We start from the raw sequence: 27135 nt of genomic DNA, 5'->3' as shown, positions 1-27135 counted from the left end.
TTTAGCAACGATATAGAACAAAAATAAATAATTGTTAACATTCTAGAAATCTATTCTAAATGTACTACTTTATAAATTATCTAACAGAACAAAACTATCACATTTAAATAGCTAAGTAAATATCCTGAAGGATTTTTTTTTAAAAATTGCATTTTGCATTTTTTATCTGATTTATATCCTAATCAAATACAAAAACAGGAAAAGAAAGCTGGAAAGGAAACAGTCTCAAATATTGGAACAAATAATCCTTTGCTTGCCTTCATAACATATACAGCAAGTCTTCAGTTGAATAATCCATAATAAGTGTGCTGATCCAGCAATGTAACTGTTAATCACAAGGATCTGTAAATAACCCTCCTCCAAAGGAATGGTAAAATACATGTACATGACGCTTTATTGCATCCACAATCAGATAGGCAAAAGTTTGTTCATGCTCCGTGGTGGAAGGATAACATATGCCATAATCATCCTGTAAAATTAGTTAATATGTTAGTGGGACAACAAGATTGAAGCTTTTCATATTTCCATAAACAAACATTGCTCTGCCCTTATGAGGTTGAGTCGTGTTCTCGGGTCTAGAATGGCTCATGCTTATTAAGTGCATCTGAGGTAGATACTCCAAACACAGAAACCTAAGTATTCGATGCAATGCTAGACCAATGTGATGTTTTTGATTGCCAGGTCCATGTTGCTTAACCTGAGAATATTAAGTTGTATTTTTTGGTGTACTTCCTTTACAATGCTGGTATTGAGTTTGGAGGTGGTACCCATGTCTTGATTCTTGCCAACCTGCATCTAAATTCTCCAGAATTAGCTAAGCAGGGTGTGTCCCTTGGAGAGACAATGCAACAACAAATTATATTTGTACAGCCTTTCACATGAGTCCTGTAGCTCAGTGGTACAAGTAGCTTTGCAAGCGAGAGACCTGAGTTCAATTTCAGGCAGGGCGAAACCTTGGGCAAGTTTCCTTACTCCACACGCCTAATAATAATAATCCCTCCAAAACCAAAAACAATAATAAATTGGTCATTTTCAATCTACGACTGTTTGTGGGACATTGCTGTGCGCAATTGGCTGCCGCGTTCGCCCACAAATATACTATCAATTCACTTTACAGTGTGTTCTGTGAAGCGCTTTGGAACGTCCTCCCGACATGAAAAGCGTTATATCAAATGCAAGGATTATTATTATTATTATTAAAGCACTGAACACTCCATTCCAGACAAATAGGTATGAACTCTCAGTAGATTTGTTCAAGAATTTTAATTAGGATGATGGGTTTCTGTGTGTGTCAGATACCCGATTGACTAAAATAAAAATCACTTATATACAAATTTAGCTTTCCACTACCTCCCACACAGCCAGTTTCAAAATATGAACTTAGACAACCTGCATTGAACCCGCATTGGTAAGCTTTAGATCTTGAGAGCACCATAACCAATCGTAATCCAGTATTCATCTGACATTCATCTACACACACTCAATTTTCCAGTGGGAGAAAGAGATAACCTAACAACAATCAAAAACAGGAATCGAAGCTGATTTTTCTCCTCCCTTGCCTGGAGACACTGGAATCAATTAGAGTGCCTTAGCTGAGATCAGCTAATTTTTTTGGGTCCGCCGGGTGTCTGACACATGCAAAACCCATCACCATGCTTAAGAATATCTAAATCAGACAGTTCCACACATGCATGAGATCAGATAATCTTGTGCAGACTTGGAATTGAGCCTGATATCATTCTGTTCAATACATCAGACTTGGAATTGAGCCTGATATCATTCTGTTCAATACATCACAGCGCATTTTACTCTCAGAGACCGAAAGTTCAATTACTTTCAACAATTCGACACAGTACAGTGAATAAAGATAATAATAATAATCCTTGCATTTTATATAGCGCCTTATCATGTCTCCGAGACGTCTCAAAGCGCTTCACAGGATATACTGCAAAGTGAAATGACTATATTTTGTGGGCGAAACGTGGCAGCCAATTGCACATACAGTGTCCCCCACATGTCACTCCCTTATCATCAGTCCTGCACAATTGAGAAATACAGAAGGTAATTTATGGCGGCTGCAGCAAGTGGAGACAGACTCACAAAGTGGCTTGTGAAATGACTTAAAGACAGTATGAATTTGTTAAATTAAAAAGCAATTTAAAATCTTTTTTTTGGCAGTTATATTCCTTCCAGTTATATTTTCAAAGACATCGCTTTTTAAAAAAAAATGTAACAAAGGCTCATTTTTACTTTAGTCGTTACTGGATGCTCAATCTATTGAAGTTGGATTGTGAATGTACCTGAATTTAAAGAGCACTTTAGTATTTGAATAATACAATTGATCGGTGATTAATCAGCTCTAAAGATAAAGACTACAATATTTTCTCATTGCAAATTCGCCACTAAGATTATGGAACGAGTTTTGAATTTTGAGTTTTGAACGAGGAATGAGACCATCTTTAATTCCATATTACAACCATGGGTAATTCAACAGTTTTAAGGAAATTCAAATGTCATTCATCAGTCTTGTTCTGAAACAATACTTACATAAGCAGTAACTTTGAACACTGTGGAGACAATGCTGATAAGTTTTGTACGAGGATCCTTCTGCACACTGAAAGAAAATAGTTATAGTTCTGTCATAGCATAGTACAACAACAACAAAATTACATTTGTAAAGTAACTTTCACGTCTGGAGGACGTCCCAAGGCGCTGGACAGTCAGTGTTTCGGACCCAAGCTGGGGGTTGGGATTGGGGAGGGTGGAGGGCAGTGGGGGAAGCAGGTTGATTGAAAGCATGGTCGAAGAGGAGGGTCTTGAAAAAGCAAGGGAGGGAGTGAGGCAGAGGGACTGCGGGATGGAGTTTCAGAGGGTGGGGGCAGAGTGGCAGAAGGCCGCCCGCAAATGGTGGGGTGGACAAGCGGGGGTCATGAAGCAGGCCGGAACAGGCTGAGCGGTGGAAGCAGGCAGGATGGTAGGGAATTAGGATGTTGTAGAGGTAGTGGGGAGCAAAGCCATGGAGGACTTTGAAGGTGAGGACCAGGATCTTGAACTGTATCCTCTGCGTGATAGGAAGCCAGTGGAGTCGGGTGAGGATGGGGGTGAAAGGGTCACGGAGCCTGGTGCGGGAGTAGACACAGGCTGCGATTTCTGAATGATCTGCAGCCTATGGAGGGAGGAGCCGGGAAGGCCGACAAGCAAGGAGTTTGCATAGTCAAGCCTCGATGTTATGAATGCATTGATGAGTTTTTTCAGCGGCCTGCGGTGTGAGACAGTGGCGGAGCTGGGCAATGACGCGGAGGTGAGCGAAGGCAGAGCATATCATGGCACGGATGTGGGGTAGAAAGGATAGTTGAGGGTCAAACAAGACGCCAAGGTACCGGACTGGCTTAGTAAGGCAGAGTGTGCATCTATGGATGGTGATGCTGTCAGCGCCTGAGGTAAGGAAGCGCTGACGGGAGCAAATCAGGAAGGCCTCGGTCTTGTTGACATTCAACTGAAGAAGGTTAGCTCTCATCCAGGACTTAATGTCTGATATACATTCTGTCAGGACAGCAGTTGTCCAGGAGTCAAGGGTGGAGGCAGAGAGGTACAGTTGGGTGTCATCCGCATAAATGTGGAAGTTGACCCCATGTCTGCGGATGATGTCACCAAGAGGGAGCATACAGATGTTGAAGAGGAGGGGACCAGGTACAGAGCCCTGAGGAACGCTGTAGGAGACAGTGCGATGGCTAGAGGAGAAACCGTTTGTGGAGATGAAGTGGAGGCGGCGTGAGAGGTACGATCTGAACCATTCAAGGGCAGAACCGTAAAGGTTGAGGTGAGAGAAGCAGTGGATGAAGACAGAGTGGTCAACGGTGTCGAAGGACAATACAAATATCAGACTTAGTGTATGTTGCATCTGGTCCTGAGTTTCTGTGACATTGGAACATGTCTTGGAAAGCAGCTAATTAGGAATATTTAATATGGATTTAAGATATCCTGGAATTTGACTTGATTACTTTGAAAGTAATAAGTTGCTACCTGTTTAGGCAGGGAGCAACTCTTCAGATCTTTCCCTCAGGAGCAATTCATAAATTGGGTAAGGCCTATTACAGGATATGTGGGTTGAAACAGCGCTTGTCAAGAAAATAGTATCATAAATGGCATCTCACACCAGAAAGCATACAAGATACCTGACACGCCTTGTGGCATGCTGATTCACAAGAAGCCTGCACTGACTCAAAATCTTGTCAGAGCGTAGATCCTGGAAGTTAGCGCACTTATAAAAGATTCCTTAAAGCAGTTGTATTCACACTGCCATTTTTCTACGATTGCTTCCAACCCAATGGTCGATAGAAGGGTAAAACTTGATTGGATCATTTTTTTCTCATTTCATTCTACTTTTGCTACTGTTCCTCACCTATTACCACACATGATGTGAACAATTATTGGGTGCTGAATAGGGTTTAGGTCCAAAATCTCAGCTGACTTTCTCCTCCCTAAAATTTGTCAAGGCTGGGTCAATTTCACCTTCTCATGCCTCTTCGCTTGACACTAGCAAACTTAGCAGGGACTGAGCAAACCAGCGCGCTCCTCGTCCATAGGCTGCCGCTCATATTATTACACCATTGGGGCTGCCCCCGAATTTATCATTTCTGTTATTTTTTCTCTTTCACCGCACTATTTATCATCTGCTTTCAAGTTGGATGATATATTTCCAATTACTGCTAAGCTTTCCAAAATTGGTAAACCACTGTCTAATGTGAAATCGAGTCATATAAACTTCTTGGATTTGAGTTTCAATTGTTTGTGCTGGGTGCTCCAATGCAGTGTGAATTTTCATTCACTGAAAATTGTTCAAAACCCCTGCCCAGTGAGGTTAAAAAAAGTTATAGTAACAAGCAAACTGCACTTACATAGTGCTTTTCACATCGAAATGTAAATTGCAGTATTTCTGAGTAAGTAAGAAGAAATGTGTAATTATGAATGCTATGAGTGTGTTAGGCTGGCTCAGATGGTGGCATTCTCGCCTCTGAGTCAGAAGTTTGTGGGGTCAAACCCTGGAGGGATTTAGAACTTGTATGTTCTAAGATGACACTCCAATACAGTGCTGGAGATCTGTTGCATTACTGGAGATGAAACTTTCAGGTGAGGCATTAAATCTGCCTGTTCAGGTGGATGGTGAGATCACATGGAACTATTTAAAAAGAAAAGGGAATTTCTCCTTGCTTGCTGGCCAACAATCCCCCAAATAAAATTGGTCATTCACTCCATGGCCGTTTGTGGGACATTGCTGTGAGCAATTTGGCTGCCGCTTTCACCCACAAAAGTCATTTCGTTTTACAATATATTCCGTGAAGCGCTTTGGCATGTCCTCTTGATGTGAAAGGCGCTATATAATGCAATTTGTTGTTGTTATTTCAGTATTGTTTTCAACTACACACTTGTTTGGCTCATTGTGAAAGAGTTAATTGATAGCATTAACTGCCTTGTTGGGAATTTCTTTCACATATCTATTTCTACGCAGGGATTTTTTCCAATCCAACTTGAAGTTTTGTATACTAATCTTAATTATCCTAGCTATTTGCTCATGATCTAATACAAATAGTTTGTTGATATCAACATCATCTATGCCTCTTAGTCTTCAATCTTATTTCCAATGAAAATAAATTCAGCTTTGTGAGCTTCACCACAAAACAAGAGTTCTACACATAAGAGTAATTTTCATTTCTCTTCTCTGAACTCACTACAGTTCTTGTCTCTGAAATCACTCTAACGTATTAATGTTGTTAAGCTGGCTGGATTCCCAAAATTGTACACAGTACTCGAAACACAGTGGTAATCTAATCAAACGTATAAAAACTTCCTTGATTTACAGTCAAATACCTTAGAGATGTAGCCAGGAATTTGATTCGTTTTATTGATAAAACCTTTGCATTGATAGTAAACTTTATTTAATGAACAATATTTTTCTTCATCACCATTACTAATGGGAAATCTTTATTGTGTACACATTTGCAGTTTTCTGTTCTGTTTTGCACACCATAAATATATATATATTCATCAAAATCCATATGCCGCTTCTTAATAATAAAGGTTTTAATTGATTTTTTCAGCAGATTTTTAGTTTAATTAATAAAATTTCTAGTCAAAAATGGAACTGTCCAATTGTTTTCCATCTAACTGTGAAATCATGTGGGCAATTCTATTGTTCCCAATATCGCGTTGGCTGAGATCAGCTAACTCAAAACAGAAGGTTGGAACCTAGGACCTCTAAGGATCAGTACTGCACAACGCAGTAAGTTAAATAAAAACTAAAACATACTTAGGGGGATGGGTGAAAAAGGGCAGCAGCATTACAGACACTAATGGTATTTATAACCAAGAAATGAAGGCCAAATTGAACTAGAAATCTGCCAAAAATTCAATTAGACTGTCAATGAAAATGGCACACATCCTGGATGATGAGTCAGTCTCAGCTTTAAGTTCCAATCCTCCCCTCTTCCTAATGGGATAAGCTTAATGTTAGAAAAAGTTCACAGGAAATACAATATAGTTACTGTATTTGGGTCAATAACCACTTTACATGAATGCATACATGTAGATGAGCTAATGGAGGACGTGGTGAGGAGAAAGAAAGCCAGGGTTCCTGCTCCTGAACCAGAGATCCTTGAGAAAACTGCAGTTGTTACTTGAGAATTCGATCAGAGAAGGCTTTCATGCTCTTCTTTCCCTCCCCTCCGTAAAATAGCTCACTTACAATCATTGTCCTGTAACAACTTCAGTTTTCTCACATGTAAAGAATGTCTATTTGGATGAAGTACCACAAGACCGTCAACATCCCTAAGAAACATGTTCCACCAAACAAGAGGGAGATGCGAAGTGAAGAGTGAAACTTCAGTTAGATTAAACATTAGGCTGGCAGTAGCTTCAGAGAATGTACCGTCTCCCTACCGTGTAGTCCTGCAACTTTTTAAAAGTTTGGTAATACAAGAATAAAGCTACTTAAATATTAGTTCTATAGCAGTTTTAGTTCTGTGATATTAACACCAAACTACAAGCTTTTGAATAATACTTTGCTGATGTTCACCTCTCCTGAAAATGCTGCCACAAGTTCGAAAAGTACATTCGGTATCTCACTCTAAACCGTTCATGTGTGAGCCTACACAGCGAATTTTAGCCATCTATTTTATAGCGGAACATCACAGCTAAGCTTGTTCTCAAATGCCGTTCATAAATGTGCACTTTCCGGCAGGGTCATTGGATAGCGAACAGGAATGAAAATCCTAGTTGTTTGTTCCCCACTCCTCAGCCCAAATTCATTAAGACCTATATGGATGTCGTAGTCCCCTACTCCTTGAGATCAGTTAACAATAACAACTTGAATTTATATAATAATCCTTGCATTTGATATAGCGCTTTTCAAGTCTTCTAGACGTCCCAAAGCGCTTCACAGAATATATTGTAAAGTGAATTGACTGTATATTTGTGAGCGAACGCCCTCCACGCCAGACGGCGTCTCAGTTAACTCAGCACAGACTGCTGATCAAAACCACAACCTTTTAAGTATCATTTCTCAATAATTAGTTTAAATACTTACTTTCTTCTTAATTTCACAGTTACGTGTACCTAAATGTGAAACAAACCTTTGAAACATTAGATTTACAAACAAAAAGATGTCATATTTCTTCTGCAGTTAAGCAGTCCTAAAGTCCCTGTGACCCTGGTTCTTCCTGGTCAATCAAACCAAATAAACCCAGCAACAAAGCTGTTTATGGATCAACATTTTTGGACTGACAGTAAGTTGGACTATCCAAACTGTTTTATTCTGTTGTTTTAAATTACTAATTTCCCTCCGGAGGCAATCTGAGACAACTCATAATAGAAAACAGCTGATTTTCTCAGTGCCAAGTTTGCAAGAATCCTTTTCAGAGTCAGATCTCCTGTTACCTCCACCTAGATCTCCATATTGGTGATGTCAAGGGTCTGTGTGGCAACAATCAGACCCAATGTTACATGTATGTCAGCGAATGTCTGTTTGTCGTCTGTTTGTCCCCAGTTAGTATGGAGGCATTGAAAAAGTGCCAGAGGCTTCAAATGTGGCAGTTCTTTCCATTGGACACTGCTGTATTTGAGCCTCTTAACCCTGGAATACAAAAACAATACAGGTGTTAAATGCTGAGTAAGTCCGCTCTTTTTCCTTTATGTTAATGTCATTTCTTGATTTTGAAACTATTAAGGTTTCAAACAATTGATTTTGAAGTACATATAGGAGAACCAATGTTGCTGTATTGAAAGCTTCAAAATCAATGAAATGCTTCTAAAAAGAACAGTGAAATTGAACGATTTTTTCATTGAGCCTGGAGCATTCATAAGTCTGTTTGTCTTCACTTGTAAGATAATGATCACATTTTACCATGCTTGCTAGATTTTTTCCATATAATTAAACAAAGCATTATGCTGAACAATGTTTTGATCTCATATTGATTATTATACACATCTCCATGAATTTCATAGAGGATAAGAGCCACATGTGGAGTCCTGCAGCTCAGTGGTTAGAGCACTTGCCTCACAAGCAAGAGACCTGGGTTCGATTCCAGGCAGGGCAAAATGTTGCTCGAGTTCCCACATGCCTATGTTTATCTAGCAGTAAGTAATAACCCAGATGTTAGTTGATTGCCGGATTGCTTTTCCGGGGGGTAATAATTCTTTCTAAAAATAAAATTGGTCACTTCAATCCACAACTGATTGTGGGACACTGCTGTGTGTAATTGGCTGCTGTGTTTCGCCCACAAAATACACAGTCAATTCACTTTACAGTATAATCTGTGAAGCGCTTTGAGACATTTCAAAGATGTGATAAGGCGCTATATTAAATGCAAGGATTATTATCTTTGTAATTTGCAATAATCATATTACAGTCTTATATCTCAGAATTATCCATTATTATGTATGTGTGTAGTAAGAGTTACTAAATTTTCAGTACAATTATTACCAGTGCTGCAATTTTACAATTCCATTGCTGTTTGAGGATGCTACATGACTTAGAAACTGAACACATGTTTGATGTTGTGTTATTAGAGCCATACTGACATCTGAATAACTAAGCAGCAAAGTATTGTTTACCTGGGAGGGACTACTGACTGCAATCATATTGAGGGGTTCAGGGGATAACAAAGGGTGTAATCAAGAGCCACCAAACAACCAAAATAATCTTGAGCTGTGCTGAGTTAGTGCATCTTAGCGTTGGATGGAGATGAAGTATTACAACAGTGTCTGACAGTTGAGCCTTGGAGAAAGATGACATAGTTTTTCCTGAAGATGACATACAATTCTTCTCTCTTGAGGCGCAACCTCTTGAGAAATTCCTTATCAAATATACTTTGGTAGGTTACCCTTAGAGGGTTCTTTACTCCACAGCAGGATTTATATGAGTGAGATGCCTTTGTCCCTTCTTTTTCTCCCTCTTCCAACTGTAAGGAACAACATTCACTACAACTCTTAGCCTAATCAGCAACCATAATAGCAACTCTGTAATACACTAGGGAAACAGCCCCCAAATCTATTGCCTTTGCTTATTTTGCTCTACAAAACACAGAGAATTGGAAAATGTGTTTAGACAACTAATCGCACCCGAACAATCTTAATTGCTCAATTTATTTTGGGGGGATGGGAAGGGATTATTACCCCTGAATAGTGATCCACCAATATACTAACAACTGGGGTTCTACTTGCTGTACTGCTAAGTAAACAGAGGCCAGTGGAGTAAGGAAACTTACCTAAGGTTTTGCCCTGCCTGGAAATCGCACCCAGGCCCTCTCACTTGTGAGGAATATCAGTTTTAAGAGACTGGAGTGAAGGTTACGGTTATACAGATGATCACTGTACTGCAAGGAACACCTTGAACAAGTCCTCCTGGAACTATGGAAATTGCAGAAGTGCAATTCAGCTGACTAATATTGTAGACAGCAATGCTAGATTGATAGCCTTGGATTTTAGATGGATAAACATCAGGAAACTGGGATAGATTTACAGTTTTACCTGTTGTTAAATACTTTTAGCAGCTTAAACATGATTTCCCCTTCTGTCTCTTCTGACGTCATGACTCATGCTGGGGACGATTTCAAAAGCTAGCATGTGTGAGCTTAGAAGAGTGTTGGCAGGCAATTTGCCCATGAGGCACATCACAACCGAACCTAATATCTACACAAATGCATTCCATCAGGTTCCGGTGCTAGCCTTGGAAGGACCCCCTAAAGGTTATAAACACATCTTCCAGTATTCTATCGAAGACAATAATGGAAATTATTCTGATGGCTTAGTTCATAAATGTGTGATGTGATACTGAGCCATACAGAATGTCTGAATATGTTTCATCAGTCTCAGTCCGAGTGATAGTAAGGGTGCTACAATTTGCCTCAGCAGCTGATACATTCTAAAAAAAACAATCTAAAAAAAAATTGCACATAGGATATTCAATCACCCTCCTAGAAGTGCACATACGATCAGGCTCACTCCCCAGTCAGATAGCCGACTGACATTTATTGTCACGCCCAAAGAATGGTTACTTGGGTGAGGTGCCAGACGGCTGCCGCACCTCAGCATGAGCTACTTATGTGAATGATGACAGTGCTGAACAAACAGTATAGATAGAAATTACTGAGCTCCCAGGATAAACAAAACAAAAACAGAAAGGTGTTGCTCAGTCCTAATACCTGTTAACTGACCACAGTTTCATTTTGAAAGTACTATTTAATAATACGGTATTATATCTGTGACTCTTGTAAAGCCACAATGTGCTGCAAGAAATGAGTTGTACTGAACACCTCCCTCTCCCAGACTGCAAGTCTAAACCACTGAACCAACACAGGAGGGACTGTAGTGTAAAGACTGCAGTACTAGACATCACACATTTAGTATATCATATAAACCGTGTATAATTTGAGAAGTGTAAAAGAAATTCAATACTTGTTATGCCAATTTACAAAACCTTAACTGTACTTAGTCATAACACAGGAGTGAAAGAGAATTGTTTTTTAAGAGACTGTGTAATCATTATTTTCATCTAATAAATACCCAAGGAAAACATTGAACAATATTTGTTCTACTTTTAACAATATTTCCTTGATAAACAATCCCATTAGAATTCCCACCAACACTCTAACTCCGCTTTGGAAGTAGATTCCTACATTCCGTTACCGGAAAGAGTCCCTCTGTATGTCAGATTTATTACATCTTACTGCATTAAAACTTTTAAAAGTGCTTTAAATTAATTTTCATCAAGGGTACTGACTGCTTTTGTAGAAAAAATAAAATTTACTGAAATACTACAATTCAGACCCTTTATCTATTGTGCAATATGGCAACCAGAAGTGTCCATATATGGTCTAACCAAGGTTTTATGTACATTTTGCATTATTTCCCTACTTTTATACGCTGTTCCCCTGGACATAAAAGCAAAGGCTCTTATTTGGACTCTTTATGGCTTTGACCACCTGTGCTGTTTCTTTTAGAGTCCTGTGAACTTGGATCCCGAGGTCACTGGTAGATAGTAGATTCCTACCATCCAGGACATAGTATGCTTCTTTATTTTCTCTGCCAAAGTAAATCACTTCATATTTCCCTCTATTAAATTCCATCTGTTATTTATCTGCCTATTTTGCAAGCCTATTTATGACTTCCTGCATCATTTTACAAGATCTATGCTCTGAATAAAAGTATTTTTTCTTCATTGCACCCACTTAGTCTTTTTACAAAAATGCAGCAAATCCACTTCTTTCTGTCATATGATCATAGCTACAAATTGTAAATTTACTGATTAAATAAGCACATCTGAAGCACTTCCCACAAATACAAAAACGATAGACTAAACAATGTGAGGCAGAAACGCATACAGTGAAGCACAGAATCAGCCATTTAGACACATATTACGCAAATAGGAAAACAACATGGGAATATATTTGGGCTATAATACAAGTTTCAAGATTCTGATGAGCTTAAATTACTGAAAGGACACTGTTGCGATTTATAGTCATCCTGTACTTTTCAAACAGGACTCTTATGCAATATAGTATTATTGTTCAGTTAAGATCACTCAGGGTGATTTCAGGTGAGGAGCTGAGCCAGATCTCAGGTTCAACCTCTTGAACTGTATTGAGTTAGCTGAATGATTTAAAATCCACTATTGCAATTACTGTTACAATTACCCTTAGCGCTTCACGATAGAGATTCCTGCTTTTCCCTACTTATTAATTTTTTATTAATATTAATTTATGTAAAAAAATACATAATTTTTATTATTACTATTAATAATAATATTTTCAATTGCTGTCTTGCTAGAAGTGCCCGTTTGTGCATGGCTGGTTAAATTGGATTGGGCTCTGTTGCAACACTCAAATAATCTAAAAATTATAATGAGATATCAAGCTTTTTTTCTTTAACTGAGGTTAACTTTTTCTCTTTGACCGTGCCTTCAGCTCCCCTCTCGACTCTCTTCCTCCTCCTCGCTCCCTCCCTTCCCTCCCCTCACCCTGACCATTTCCCCCCTCCTCTCTCCCTCCCTTCCCTCCCCTCACCCTGACCATTTCCCCCTGCTCGGTCATGACCCAACTGTGCAGCGCCTTGGGACGTCCTCCTGACGTGAAAGGCGCTCTATAAATGGAATCTTGTTGTTGTGTTGTTGTTGTTGTATGGATGTTCAAGTATCTGGCACATTCTGATAACTCATAAGAACATAAGAAAAGCTAGACAAAAAAGACCAAGGTCCATCTAGTTTGCCATCCACCTTCCTGGTGGTCGCATGCACATATGTCCCAAACTACCTACGTACTATATCCCATAATGTTATTTCCTAAAAGAAAATTATCTAATCTGTGTTTGAAGGAATCACCACTTCCTGCTTCAACCATCTCCCTAGGGAGCCTGTTCCACAGGTTCACTATTCGCTCACTGAAATAGTTTTTGCATAGATTCATTCTGAATTTACAACTGTTCAATCGCAGGCTGTGTCCTCTGGTCTATCTCACCCAAATAGATACTAATGATGAGTCTTGACAGTGATTCTAGCAGGCTACTTGACAATGGGTGATATTACATACATGTCTGATCCTGGCTTCACCCAACACCCACATCTACAGCAATCAAGATCCTTAGATGATTTTCCCCTTCCTAACCCAGGGTCCCTGAAACCAATTGTAGTAGCCCAACTGCAGTCCTAGCTGAGACTAATAACTCAGCAAGACCAGGATCCAAAACCTTCTTGTTTGTATAAGAAAAGAATCCTTGCCTTTGATGTAGCTCCTTTAATGTCAAAACATTGTAAACAACAACAAATCACATTTATAGAGCGCCTTTCATGTCGGGTGGACGTCCCAAAGCACTGAACAGTCAGGTGTTGGGGCCCGAGCATGAGGGATGTTTGGTTTAGGGGTGAGGGAAGGCGGAGAGGTGGGAGGGAGATGAAAGGCACGGTCGAAGAGAAGGGTCTTGAGACCGGCCTTGAAGGATGCAAGGGAAGAAGCACTTTATAGGTGATTACTGAGAAGCCCAGTGACTATTTTTAGGCAAATGTAGCAGCCAATTTGAACATAGAAAGTTCCCACATAATGTGAATGACCAATTCATCAGGATTGTTGGCCAAGACATTAGAAGAAACTCTCTTTTCTTTTTGTGTCATCAGATCTTTTAACTTTCTCTCCCACCACCACCGAACAGGCAGGATCTATTTATCCAAAGGACAGCACCTCCAACAATGCAGCACTCCCTCAATACTGCACTGGAATGACAACTTGGACTATGGACTCATGGTCAATGTGGGGCTTGAACCCATAACTTTCTTACCCGTAGATGACAGCTACTAACTGAGCCAAGCTGATATCTATGGGCTAACACTACACCAAGTAATGATTTTACCAACTGGACCATGGAGGAACAATCAGGAAGGTTTCTGAAAAACAAATCTGTTGCAGAATGTCATTTACAAAAGGAAATGGGAGCCAACAATCTAAGATCATTGTAATTTGGGCCAACTGGCTACAAAAAATTATACCTCATAGATCAGGCAAAGTTCCAGAAGATTTATGATTGCTTCCATTAAATAAAAAAGATTTGAGATAGTGTGAGGCCCTGATAGTGTAACATAGCAGAACCCCAATCTATAATCTAAACAAATGCAAGTCTATGACTCTCTTACCTGACTAATTCCTTGTATATTGTTTTGGTAATGTCCAAATAAACATCAATCATATCTTCATACTGACAGAACGCTCCACCCAGGCAGAGGTGTTTGAAGATCCGAAAGAGAAATTCCTCACGATCAGCCTTGTTGAATATTTCATAATCGTCAGAATCTTCCAGCAGTAATACCTAAATTAAGGATAGAATACTTATTAACAAGCCAAAGGGGAAATTACGAAGAAACAAGATCTCAATCACCTGTCCACATGATTAATACTGGGTATATGATAAATCATTGGGCACATTTCTCAAATAGCATTTTGTCCCATTTTGTGGCTCATCTGTCTCTGCCACTTAAAGCTAAAAATACAGCATCTGGTTTTGGCTCCTAGTTTCTCTTTCAGCGCTGCCTGATTCTTTCTGTCATACATTTGTTTGCTCTCTTGAAATCATTCGGTATCATCAAATAAAGGTTGTACTTATTCTGCTCAATTCCAATCAATAAAATAATAATGGTTGCTGTATTACTATACACATTTTAAGAATTAATTCTGGTAACATTATACAATAATAGTATGCATTTTGTGAAATGCAAGACTGATATACTCAAGTTAAGAAAACAGGTCGACTTCATTCAAATTTATTACAAAAAAATCCTTCCGGGGATGATCCATCAGTGGTCTTTCACGAGAATGAAAGAATATTAAAACTCAGTACCTTTAGGATATTCTAGTTAATCTATGGGCTATGAAGTGGTAGAATAAGTACGTCTCTTTAAATGCTTGAACCCTGCTTACAGGAGTCTTTAGTTATAAAAGAGAATTTGGAATAAAGGTGAGTTTAAGTTGGAGAAGAAATATGTACTACTATAGTGCTATTGGTTACATTATTGAGTACAAGACTTGTTTGTAAACAGGACACTGTTTTAAATAACGGAATACTTGTATCTTATCCTAATGGTAAAAAACATTTGTAGGTAAGGTTTATAAACATATTTCTTTGGCCCTTCTCTTGCAGTTTCGCTTCAATGAAACTGTACAGAAACTGTACTCCTGTTGGGGCCAATTGTATCATGTTAAAAAGAAAACATTATCTAGTTACAATAAAAGTAACAATATTACCTATTTGAAATGGCAGTAGCAATAGAGTAAGATGCACCTCGACCGCAGAACAATAAGTCATAGGAATTGCAAAGTGCAATTTCAAGACAGATGCCAGGAAGTATCGGTAATTATTTCTGTATCCAGAAGGTAATTAATGACTCAAACAGTTTGATTTACCTACTTACCACTGAATCCATATTCAGAGGCCACCGGAAAGGGTGGTCAAGGCCAGGACCTGAGAGTTATTTTAAAAAGTTGCTTGATTCTGTGATGAGGACGACAGTAGGGTGGGTATTCTGGGATAATATGAAATAATAATAACAATCCTTGCATTTGATATAGCGCCTTGTCACATCTTCGAGACGTACCAAAGCGCATCGCAGAATATACTGTAAAGTGAATTGACTGTATATTTTTTGGGCGAAGAGCAGTAGCCGATTGCTCACAACAGTGTCCCATAAACAGTCGTGAATTGAAGTGACCAATTTTTTTAAAGGAATTATTACCCATGGAAAAGCAATCCACCAATCGACTACCGACCGGGTTCCTACTTACTGCTAGGTAAACAGAGAGATATTTGAATCAACTCCAGACATTCATACAAGAAGAATTGTCACTTGTGTGAGGTAATGGAGGGAGTCCAATGCTTATGAAAGTAGAGCTATACTGTAGCAAAACTGGAGAAATCTGAAGGTGAAAAACAAGAGAAAAAAGCTAAACTTTTAACAATAGTAGAGCAAAAGATCACTCTTACTTTGGCAAGAAGTTAACTGATAAGTCAGATCTGTGTTTTACATCAGTTGAATGTTTTATCCACCCACAGAAGCTGTAAAACACAATTTAAATGTAAAGTAACTGAAACAGGTGCAGTTAAACAGCTGAGGAATCAGCTGTTTCGAACTATCTCCTTCATCAATAAGATGAAGTACACTTATGATGCTAGGTCTGTAGTTTGACTGCTGACATTAGCTACACAATCATAGAAAGAATACTCAGAATTAAACTAGAAATATAAGCGCAGTCTTAAACAATCCCCTGGAAAATATGTATATAATGGAGGCTTGGGAAACCATTCTGAGAAATGTAATTGTGATAACACTTGTAATTGTCACCGCATGGCAAAAATGTCACATAAAAGTGGGGTTTCCTTTCTATTATAATGTTATTTACTTAACCCTTTGAGCAGTAAATACTGAAATATACTCAAAACACAACAGGGCCACTGCAATACAAAGTCTGCAAATGTGATCATATCCAAACCAAATTGTTTAAAAGCAATTCAATAGCTTTCAAATGTGCAACCAGGAATCAATTTAGACTGATAATCTGCAAAATTCCTCTTCCTTCTGGCTGTACGGGTCTAAAGTAAAATGTGTTTGGGTAGTTACAATCCAATATCTGGTTGAAACAGCATAAATACATATCATAATTCAACACTAATTAGCTGTTTTAGGGATATTCATTTTAAGTTGCATTTACGTTGCATTGACTAAAATGTGCCCCAAAAAGCTAACTATAAACAGCCCAAATTGTCACTTTCTGAATAGTCTCTGGTTCAGTAAATCAATGAGTAGAAGTCGCTTCAGCCTTAGCAAAATTTAAGGAATGGGCAGTCTAGTCATAACGGCCAGGCATTCTCCACTGCCAAATTGCCACCATCTCAACATGGCAATTCTAATTTACCTGATAAACTGCTTTTGTCCAGGTAAGTTATACTTAATTAAGTATGAAGTCTATTTTTAAAAATCTTTGAACATGACCATGTGCTTTTTTCCTCTACATTCTCCTCTTCTATCCTGAAGTCGGTAAGATATATTGAGGTTCAGTTTTATGAGCTACAGCCACCCTCTGTTGCCCTCTCCTCTTGTGTGAGTCAATAGAATAAATGTGGCCAGGCTATTAGAATCATCACAGCAAAGCACAATGCTGTTCTCATTCAATATTCACAGAAGCACAATTTCCAGTAAGAGTGAGTGAGCATCAATATATGTGGGAAGGGGGTTATTACGTAATAGCAATCAACAAGGAGGACCCTAGTTGACTGTGCGCTTCTTTAGAAAATGGGCATTAAGAGCAGTTGATTTAACTTTTATCTGAGCTGAGATCATACAGAGTTGGGGCCAAACTTTGCTCCTTTGATTAGCTCAGTATCACTGTGTATGCTTATCCATTCAGTCATTGGAGAGAGCATGCATTTATTTCAGAAAACAAAAGACTTTTATTTTGGTTTAAATTCTAAATAGTGGGAGCAGAAGTAGTGGCCCATATAAGTCAAAGAAAAACTTTGCAGAGATTGAGTGGAAGCCAAGCAAAGTGGGAGATATGGGAGTAGTTGAAAAGTGGCTAAAGGCACAATCAAAAGGTAAGTTTTTAAAAAAGCAGAAATAGAAGGTGCAAGGCAGAGAGATTCTGGGAGTGAGTTCCAGAGAGCAGAGCAGGGGCAAAGTGGCTAAAAGTTTGTCTGTCAATGATGGAGCTGAGGGTGTGGCAGGATCCAAGCAGGATAATGCTGTATTCAGTTGAAGGAAGTTAAGACTCATCCAGGACTTGATGTCTGACAGGCAGTCTGTCAGGAAGGATAGCAGTTGTCCTGGATGAGCCTTAATACCACAATGTCAAGACATTCACAAATAAAACAGAAAGTCAGTCGCTGCTAGCACCCTCCAGAAGCAAAAGCTTGGAATGCGGTAGTGTCTGCTACTTGTCACCGCATTTCAAGTTTTTTCTTGAGCCATAAAATCAAAGCAACATTAGGTTCTCCATTTAGCAGTCCAAGAAAGCAGTGAATAAAAACTAATCCCGGTTGTGACAGGCAGATTTCAACAGGCAGCATTAGGCCTTAAACCAAAAATATTCTTTTTGGAAGTAAGTACTAAACCCACTGACATTATTGAAATTAATACATGTTGTACACTGATGCTGTCAGTTTGATGTGACAATTTATGTTCCATGAACATCCTACCTGTCGAAGCTTGTCAGCGATTGTAAAATCCTCATAGACTTCATCATAACACTTGGCAATGTGCCCTGTGTCTCGTACAATTCCTTCACTGTACAAACGGTCAAAGAATGTCATAGATAGCTGGGTACAAGGAACAGCTTCAGTCTCCACTTTCTTAACATCAGCCCCTACCGAAACAGAAATAAGATCAAATGGACATGTGTAGACATGGATTAGGTTATGATATCTTTCAACATATGCTTCACGTGGACTAGTTTAGTGTTTTGTCCCTTTCTTACATAGCAAAATGTATACATTTATTGGTTATGCTTCACAGATGTAAAATGGCTAAAATGGTTTTAGGCTTGCATTCAAAATAGAGTGGATACAGTGAAGCCCAGTTATAATCCATATGACAAAGCAGGATAGCTGATTTCACTGGCAGGCACGCCACCTTTATTTTAGCGTGGAAAGCTCAAAAGGGTGACTTCCGAGCACGCAGGTTGTCACCAACATCGCTTCTTGCTTTGCGCACAAGTGCCGAGCTAATGACCCAGAAATCAGGCATTTCAGGACGAAAGCCGGTATACAGGAAGCGAACAGGCCAGTTGTGGGCAAGCACAATGAATGGGCTCCACACTGTAACTGTGTTATAATTGAATTCATGCTATGAAGTAGTATGTTCTATTGGACTGCTTTATAATTGGTGCTCCAGAACATTATATCATGAAGTATAAGCAAGTTAGGTTTAAATAAAGAGTTGTGATTTGAGCCACAAGAGTCTCAGTCAATACTACAACCAATGCATTATGCAGCTAATAATTATTACGAGCAGAAAGATCTCACACAACCAAATTATGCATAGTTCATTCATAGTTTGTAACATAGCACCATCATTCAAACATTGCTGATCTCGCTTCTGAGCAGCAAAGATTTGCAATGTGGTTGCACAATTAAACCAGTTACAACAGATTTAGTTAACTCAGGAAATACATAGGCTGCATTTGATGTCAAATCTGGTTTACTAAACATTATTTTGGCCAATAATCCCCAATAAACCATTGAGCTAATATAAGCAAATATAACAGTTATTTGTATTTACCATTTATGTTTTCATGTTGGCAGGAGTCACAATAGAGAAAGGCAGATAGCATACTTACGTCCCAATAATTGCAGGGTTAGCCAAACTCCAAACTTTATAATTATATCCTAACTATCCTCCTTGGAGCTGAACTAGCTCCAAGGTGACATGTAGGCAATGGAATGTTGGCATTGATTCCACCCTCCGTGGCGGGTCCACAGTACTCCAGAGCACTCCTGATGACTGCCCAGCCAGACTGGCTCATTGGAAGTACTTGGAAGGGCAGACCAGTGGCAGGGTCTCTTCACAGACAGGTCCCTCTGACCATAGAAGCCAAAGCCCTGATGAGTACAGTGGTCCTAGCTAAACAAGGGAGTGCTCTCTATGACAAGCTATGTGGTTTAACTGGTTAGACTCCAGACTAACCAGTACCCCAATCCACACTCTGGGTCCCAATGTCTTGGCTCTTGCCTAATACTTTCCAGAATTTGGTAAGCAGGATGCATCCCTCCAGGGAGAGAGCACGCATTCCGTTCTAATAAATATATCTGGAATTTCCATGTAGAGGTGGGATGCATGGAACTCTGTTTGGATACTTCTAAGCATGGTGACTGGTGGTAGATGAATTCATAAATAATAGTAATAGAAGAGCACTTTTTAATAAATCCCTTTGGTAGTATAACATTTTATAAATGTAAATGTAATGTTGTTGTTGTTGTAGTAGACGTGATCAAGTAGGTATACTCTCAAAATTGTTACTGAAAGCATTAAGGGGAAAGTTAGAAGAAACTTTTCTAAGTAGAAGGTTATCAAAATATGAATCCTTTGCCACACATGAATATAGAGGCATTCAACACTCCCTTCTAAAACAGAATAAATAATAATCTTTGCATTGATCACATTGTTGAGATGTTTCAAAGTGCTTATTGTAAAGTGGTGGGACTGTGTATTTTTGTGCACCATAGGTAAACAATTATAAAAGAACATTTGAAAAGGAAGAAAAGGTAATGGGAATGAGCAGGAAACTGTGATTAGTGTTTATCACTCAAGTTGATGAGATGGCACCAACAGTGGGTCAATGAGGGCTCTTCCACAAGGACTGCAATTGTTGTAATTTTGAAACACAAATAAAACAGTCTCATTTATCAAGTCCCTAAGTTCCCAGCTCACATTTTCCTGCGTGTAAGTTGGCATCAATCACTTTCCTGGTTTGTAATTTTAAAAAGTGTCAAGCAATCATTGGATCATTTTGGAGTGGAACTGCCATATAAAAGACTCAATCTCCAGTATACGTTTCCATGACAGTTAAAATAGCTCTTAGTATTAAGTACCTACTTTATTTTATGATAGCATTTAGCTTTATAAATGAGATTGTTTGTTAAACCTCAAGAGCTAATGAAATGACTCCCCAACTACAAATGATAGCTCTCTGCCTGCTGTATTTTACTACTAACATTTACTTTGCAGCATCAGAAGAAACTGATCTGCGGAGCCAAGAGGATTGGTAGAGGTGCTCAAATTAGAAAAAAAACAGCAGCTGGGGATCGAAGATAATTACTACTCTTTCTCCAAACCCTTTTATATTCTTCCTGTCCTGATAAATTCAGATCTTTGTTTCACTGTTCAAGATAAATTAAACCCAAATCAAACTGTTATTGTTCATGAAAGTCATATTTATGGTACAATTGGGGTAATAACTACAAATATCTGTACCCAGTGTTGTCCATTGACAAGATGAAGGTGGCAAAATCTTCAGATTTTCCAAAACATTAGGATCCTGGAAAAATGCCTACAGGGTATAAAAGCATATAAAATTAACACTCTTGCATAGTNAAAAAAAACACCCTAAACAGATTGCTCAGAGTTTCAGAGCCTCCATAGTCAAATATCTTTCAAGACACTTTACATATTTATAAATTGGGATAATTCACCACAATCTAATAATAATCCTTGCATTTGATATAGCACCTTATCGTATCTTTGAGACGTATCAAAGCGCTTCACAGAATATACCATAAAGTGAATCAACTGTATATTTTGTGGATGAAACGCGGCAGCCAATTGCGCACAGCAGTGTCCCACAAACAGTCATGGATTGAGAGACCAATTTGCTGTTATTTATTTTTTAAGGAAGTATTACCCCCAGAAAAGTACCCACAACGGAAGAGCAAAGTTCCCATAACGGACCTTTATCTGACATTCCACTACAGATTATATTGATTTAAGTATTTTTCTTCTCATTTTGTTTGTCATACTTTTTCAATGAGTTTTGCAAGTTTACACATGGATATATACACATATTCTATGAGATAATTGTATATAATACAGCATAGTGGGTACAGGAGATGGCATTGATGTAATTGTTGATGCGCTTGTGAATACAGGATACCGTGCTGTAATATTTCTGAAGCAAGCAACAAGCAATTTTCCATGCATAAAGATTTTCATGGCAAATTAGATGCTTTGAGGTGCCTGTTTAAGGAACCTCGGGGGCTTGTTTGACCCTCAACTATCCTTTCTACTCCACATCTGCGCCATGCCCTGCTCTGCCTTCCCCCACCTCCCTAACTTCGCCTGGCTCCGACACTGTCTCACACCACAGGCCGCCGAAACCCTCATACACAGCTTCATTACATCGAGGCTCGACTATGCAAACTCACTGCTTGTCGGCCTCCCCAACTCCTCCCTTCTCCCACAGGCTGCAGATCATCCAGAACTCTGCAGCCCCTGTCCTTTCCCACATTAAGCTCCGGGACCCGATCACCCCCATCCTTGCCCAACTCTACTGGCTTCCCTTCACACAGAGGATACGGTTCAAGATCCTGGTTCTCACCTTCAAAGCCCTCTATGGTGTTGCTCCCCCCTACCTCTCTGACCTCCTAAACCTCTGCCATCCTGTTCGCTCCCTCTGCTCAGCGGGCTCCAGCCTGCTTCATGTCCCCCGCCTTGCTCGCCCCACTATCGGCGGGCAGGCCTTCCACCACTTTGCACCCACTCTGGAACTCCATCCCGCTGTCTTGCCCCCTCCCTCACCAAGACCCACCTCAAGATCCTCCTCTTCGACCGTGCTTTCGATCTCCCTGCTTCTCCCCTGCCCTACCCCGACCCTCAGCTCGTTCCGTAACTCTGTCCAGCGCCTTGGGATGTCCTCCTGACGTGAAAGGCGTTATTCAAATGTAATTTTGTTGTTGCTACTTTCCACCTGGGGGGGAGGGGTTCTGGTGTTTCAGAAAAGGGCAGTATATTAACACTGGGGATGAAGAAGCTTCACTGCCAAGTTCTGAATTTCGGCCATGAGATGATGGGAAGCCACAACACAGATAAAGCAGTAGAAGTGATTTCAGTTCAGTCTCTCTCAACTAACTCTTGCACAGCTCCTATTGGTCAGATACAAAGTTGCAGGGGGAAATCTGGTGCAACACTACAGTGCAGAAACTCATGGGGAGAAAATAACTAGAACATGTTGGGATATAAAAAGGAACAGAAAAACAAATGTAATGCATTCTCACTACACTTACTTTAAAAACGTGTCTTTGCTATCAATGCCAACATGTACAAAATAGTGATCTATACTATTGGGCAGAATACAACAACCTGCATTTATACTATCTCCTTCAAATAGGATAACACATCAGAGAACTTTACAAAGACAGGAATGGACATCAGGCAGAGGAGAGGAGGGGGAAATGTAAGTCTTGTTAAAGAGGTGTACTTTAACCAAGAGTTAAAGACAGATAGAGGTGGGAGATGGAAGGGTAGCAGTGGGGAGTTCCAGAGGCTGGGGCACAGAAGCTGAAAGGCTTGCCACTGATCTTGATGTGAAGAAGGCAAGGGACCTTGCAGCAGAGGGACCTTGATATGTCGATACATGAACAATTAAAGGTGGAAGCAGCATGGAAAATATCTTGAAAATAATGTAGTAGTCTGATAATTTATGAAAGTACAGAGTGAAAGCAAAGGTTTGCTTACCGTTGCAAAATCATCCTTATCATAAGGATGAAAACACTCATCAAAACAGAAAACATGTACAGCAATCCTTCCATGCATTGACCTAATGAAATGGAAAGTTAACAAAAAGGAGAGAAAAAATAAACTCAATGAAAGCACTCGTCACCAACTTTATTTCAGTATCACCCAAAAAATAACTTATTTTTACTGTGCAGTTAGTAACAGGAAATAATCTTTACATTTGATATAGCACCTTTTATGTTGGGAGGACATTTCAATTTGCTTCATGGGTATTCTGTAAAGTGTATTGACTGTATATTCGGTAGGTAAAATAACAATATCAGTGAATTTATGGTCCATCTGAAAAAGGACTTTCATTTCTCATTGGGCCTTAAGATGTTGAAATGTCTGAATGTGATTCACAGCAATTACTGTTAAATGCAACGACTGTTCCTGCAGACAAACACCGCAACAGAGGTGATTTTATCCAGAGTGCTTAAACAGTCAGTCATTCATTGCACTCGCTCACTGTAACAAAGCCTAGAGTTGTTCAGGCTGGCTCCAGTGTGAGGAGATGATCCCCCAGCGCTGCCTGTTACCTCCCCCCGCCAACACCCAGCTCCCTAACCATTGCCTGTTACACCCTCCTTGAGCATTGTCTGATACTCGACCACCGAACTGCCTGTTAACACCCCCTCTACCTGAACACTGCCAGTTACAACCACCCCTCCCTGAGCACTGCCTGTTCCCCCCGAACTCTGCCAGTTAATCCCCCTCTCCTTCAGCACTGTCTGTTGCCCCCTCTCCCCGAGCACCGTCTGTTGCCCCTTCTCCCCGAGCACCGTCTGTTGCCCCCCCCTCCCCGAGCACCATCTATTACCCCCCCTCCCTGAGGACCATCTGTTATCCCCCCACCCTGAGCACTGTCTGTTACCCCCCCCCTCCCTGAGCACTGCCTGTTACCCCCCCCTCCCTGAGCACTGCCTGTTACTCCCCCTCCCCGAGCACTGTCTGTTAGCCCCCCTCCCCGACCAGTGTCTGTTACCCCCCTCCCCGAGCACTGTCTGTTACCCCCCCCTCCCTGAGCACTGCCTGTTACCCCCACCTCGCGGAGCACTGTCTGTTAGCCACCCTCCCCGAGCACTGTCTGTTATCCCCCCCCCAGCACTGTCTGGTAGCCCCCTCTCCCGGAGCACTGTCTGTTAGCACCCCCCCCCCACCTCTCCCTGAGCACTGTCTGTAACCACCCCCCACCCCACCTCTCCCTGATCACTGTCTGTAATCCCCCCCCACCCCACCTCTCCCTGAGCACTGTCTGTAAACCCCCCCCACCTCACCTCTCCCTGAGCACTATCTGCAAACCCCCCCCACACCCCACCTCTCTCTGAGCACTATCTGTAACCCTCCCCCCACCTCTCCCTGAGCACTGTCTGTAAACCCCCCCACCCCACCTCTCCCTGAGCACTGTCTGTAACCCCCCCCCCACCCTGAGCACTGTCTGTAAACCCTCCCCACCTCTCCCTGAGCACTGTCTGTAAACCCCCCCACCCCACCTCTCCCTGAGCACTGTCTGTAAACCCCCCCCCCCCCACCTCTCCCTGAGCACTGTCTGTAACCCCCCCCACCCCACCCTGAGCACTGTCTGTAAACCCTCCCCACCTCTCCCTGAGCACTGTCTGTAAACCCCCCCCCCACCCCACCTCTCCCTGAGCACTGTCTGTAACCCCCCCCCCCCACCCCACCTCTCCCTGAGCACTGTCTATAAACCCCCCCCCCCCCACCTCACCCTGAGCACTGTCTGTAAACCCCCCCCCCACCTCACCCTGAGCACCGTCTGTAAACCCCCCCCCCACCCCACCTCTCCCTGAGCACTGTCTGTAACCACCCCCCCACCCCACCTCACCCTGAGCACTGTCTGTAACCCCCCCCCCCCCCCCCCACCACACCCTGAGCACTGTCTGTAAACCCCCCCCCCACCTCACCCTGAGCACTGTCTGTAAACCCCCCCCCACCCCCACCCTGAGCACTGTCTGTAAACCCCCCCCCCACCTCAACCCTGAGCACTGTCTGTAAACCCCCCCCACCCACCTCACCCTGAGCACTGTCTGTAACCCCCCCCCCCCCCACCACCCCACCTCACCCTGAGCACTGTCTGTAACCCCCCCCCACACCACCCCACCTCACCCTGAGCACTGTCTGTAACCCCCCCCCCCACCTCACCCTGAGCACTGTCTGTAACCCCCCCCCCACCCCACCTCACCCTGAGCACTGTCTGTAACCCCCCCCCCCCCCACCACCCCACCTCACCCTGAGCACTGTCTGTAACCCCCCCCCCCCCCCCACCACCCCACCTCACCCTGAGCACTGTCTGTAACCCCCCCCCACCCCACCTCACCCTGAGCACTGTCTGTAACCCCCCCCCCCCCACCACACCCTGAGCACCGTCTGCAACCCCCCCCCCCCCCCCGAACACTATCTCTTACCCTCTTACCCCCCCCCCCCCGCCTCCCTGAGCACCGCCTGTAACCCTGCCCCCCCCCCCCCCCCCCCCCCACCCCACCCCGAGCACCGCCTGTTGCCGTCCTCACCACTTTATGAAATGCTCTTTGATTTTGCCGTCCTGGGGGAAGCTGATGACCTTATCGCTCAGATGTCTGAACGTGAAAGTCCGCCCGGGACCCCACTCCGCCGCCATCTCGCTTCTCCCGTTGCTAGGAAACGCCTGGCAAAGTGCTGCACCGGTCAAACGCCTCCCCGGATCCCTGACACCGCACCGCAGGTTCCGGGTGCAGCGCGGAGTGCACCTCAGGGCAACAACAAACCCTTTTACATGGAGTATATATGACTGTCACCCCATGTGTCCGTCCCTCTCACATTGAGAGGACGTCTCAAAAGTATTTCGCAAAGGCTGAGCCGGAGCCGGAGATGGCAAGGAAGCTATTCGGCGTTAACAGTCGGAGATTATTAACTGCTAATAATAATAATAATAGTGATAATTCTTGCATTTGATATCGCGCCTCGTCATGTCGTTGAGATGTCGCTAAGAGCTTCGCTGAATATAATGACTATTTTGTGGGCCAAACATCGTAGACGTACAATTGGCTGCTGCGTTTCGCCCACGAGATGTACAGTCAATTCACTTGAGAGTATATTCTGTGAAGCACTTTGAGGCGTCTCAAAGACGTGATAAGGCGCTACATCAAATCCAAGGATTATTATTATGCTTAATAATAATAATAATCTTTGCATTTGTTATAGCACCTTTCAGGTTAAGAGGACGTCTCAAATCACTTCAGAAAGATGAGGAAGAGCCTGAGCTGTGAAGTGGAGTGCCAAACATGAAGTCAAAGAGGTGCAACAACAACTTGCAATTATATAATACCCTTCGTGTGGGATAACGTCTCTATATAAATATAAATGTGGACAGTATTGTGTTATATTATTTCTAGAATATAATTTTTCAATTGTTTAAGACAACCTGGTCCTAATATAAATTGCTGTACTATGTACAGTATATCTACTGTGACTCGTAAGATTTGGATTCAACTACTCTACTTTCAGAATTAATTACTTTCAAACACCTTTGGTCAAAAATGACCCTCAAAGAGGATACTTTGGGATCTGTTTACTTGCCAACATCTGCTGCTGATTCTGTTCTCACCTCATCAAAATCATTTCCTAGCTGCACTATTCCCCGGATCAGATACTGCAATTGTCACCTTAGCTAAGATGCAAAACATACCACCATGATCATACTGTGCTTTCTTTTACAGTTGATAATGATCTCCCCAGCTGCTTCCGTCTTCAACCAGAGGTAATGCCTCCATAGATGTAACATTTGCCAACTCTCCTGAGTGCCTAAAAGCACATCTGACGACCACATGGTTTACATCAAAGCCTCTTTT

General features: G+C 41.5%; 1 protein-coding gene across 1 annotated transcript; it reads right to left on the bottom strand.

Moving 5' to 3' along the window:
• Nucleotides 1–25981, bottom strand: cfap300 (cilia and flagella associated protein 300). The gene is made up of 7 exons (XM_042333918.1): nt 25819–25981; nt 23252–23333; nt 20996–21071; nt 18223–18389; nt 14174–14346; nt 2548–2614; nt 1–469 (listed from the first exon to the last, which is right to left on the bottom strand). Exons 1-7 carry the CDS (start codon nt 25923–25925, stop codon nt 329–331), a joined length of 813 nt encoding a protein of 270 aa, XP_042189852.1. The 5' UTR covers nt 25926–25981; the 3' UTR covers nt 1–328.
• Between the last annotated feature and the right edge of the window lie 1154 nt (nt 25982–27135).

The sequence above is a fragment of the Callorhinchus milii genome, unplaced genomic scaffold (assembly GCF_018977255.1).
Source record: "Callorhinchus milii isolate IMCB2004 unplaced genomic scaffold, IMCB_Cmil_1.0 Scaffold4, whole genome shotgun sequence".
Taxonomy (NCBI): Eukaryota; Metazoa; Chordata; class Chondrichthyes; order Chimaeriformes; family Callorhinchidae; genus Callorhinchus; species Callorhinchus milii.
The sequence above is the reverse complement of the archived record's forward strand: the minus strand, read 5'-3'. Positions and strand labels throughout refer to the sequence as shown.

What these genes read in the sequence shown, in the direction of transcription:
- cfap300 (XM_042333918.1), bottom strand. Translation starts at nt 25,925, where the DNA reads ATGGCGGCGGAGTGGGGTCCCGGGCGGACTTTCACGTTCAGACATCTG. An exon ending in TTGTCAATGGACAACACTGG is followed by an intron (nt 18,390 to 20,995) that starts GTACAGATATTT and finishes CTGTTTCGGTAG; the next exon opens with GGGCTGATGTTAAGAAAGTG. An exon ending in TGTTCAAAGTTACTGCTTAT is followed by an intron (nt 470 to 2,547) that starts GTAAGTATTGTT and finishes CTAATTTTACAG; the next exon opens with GATGATTATGGCATATGTTA.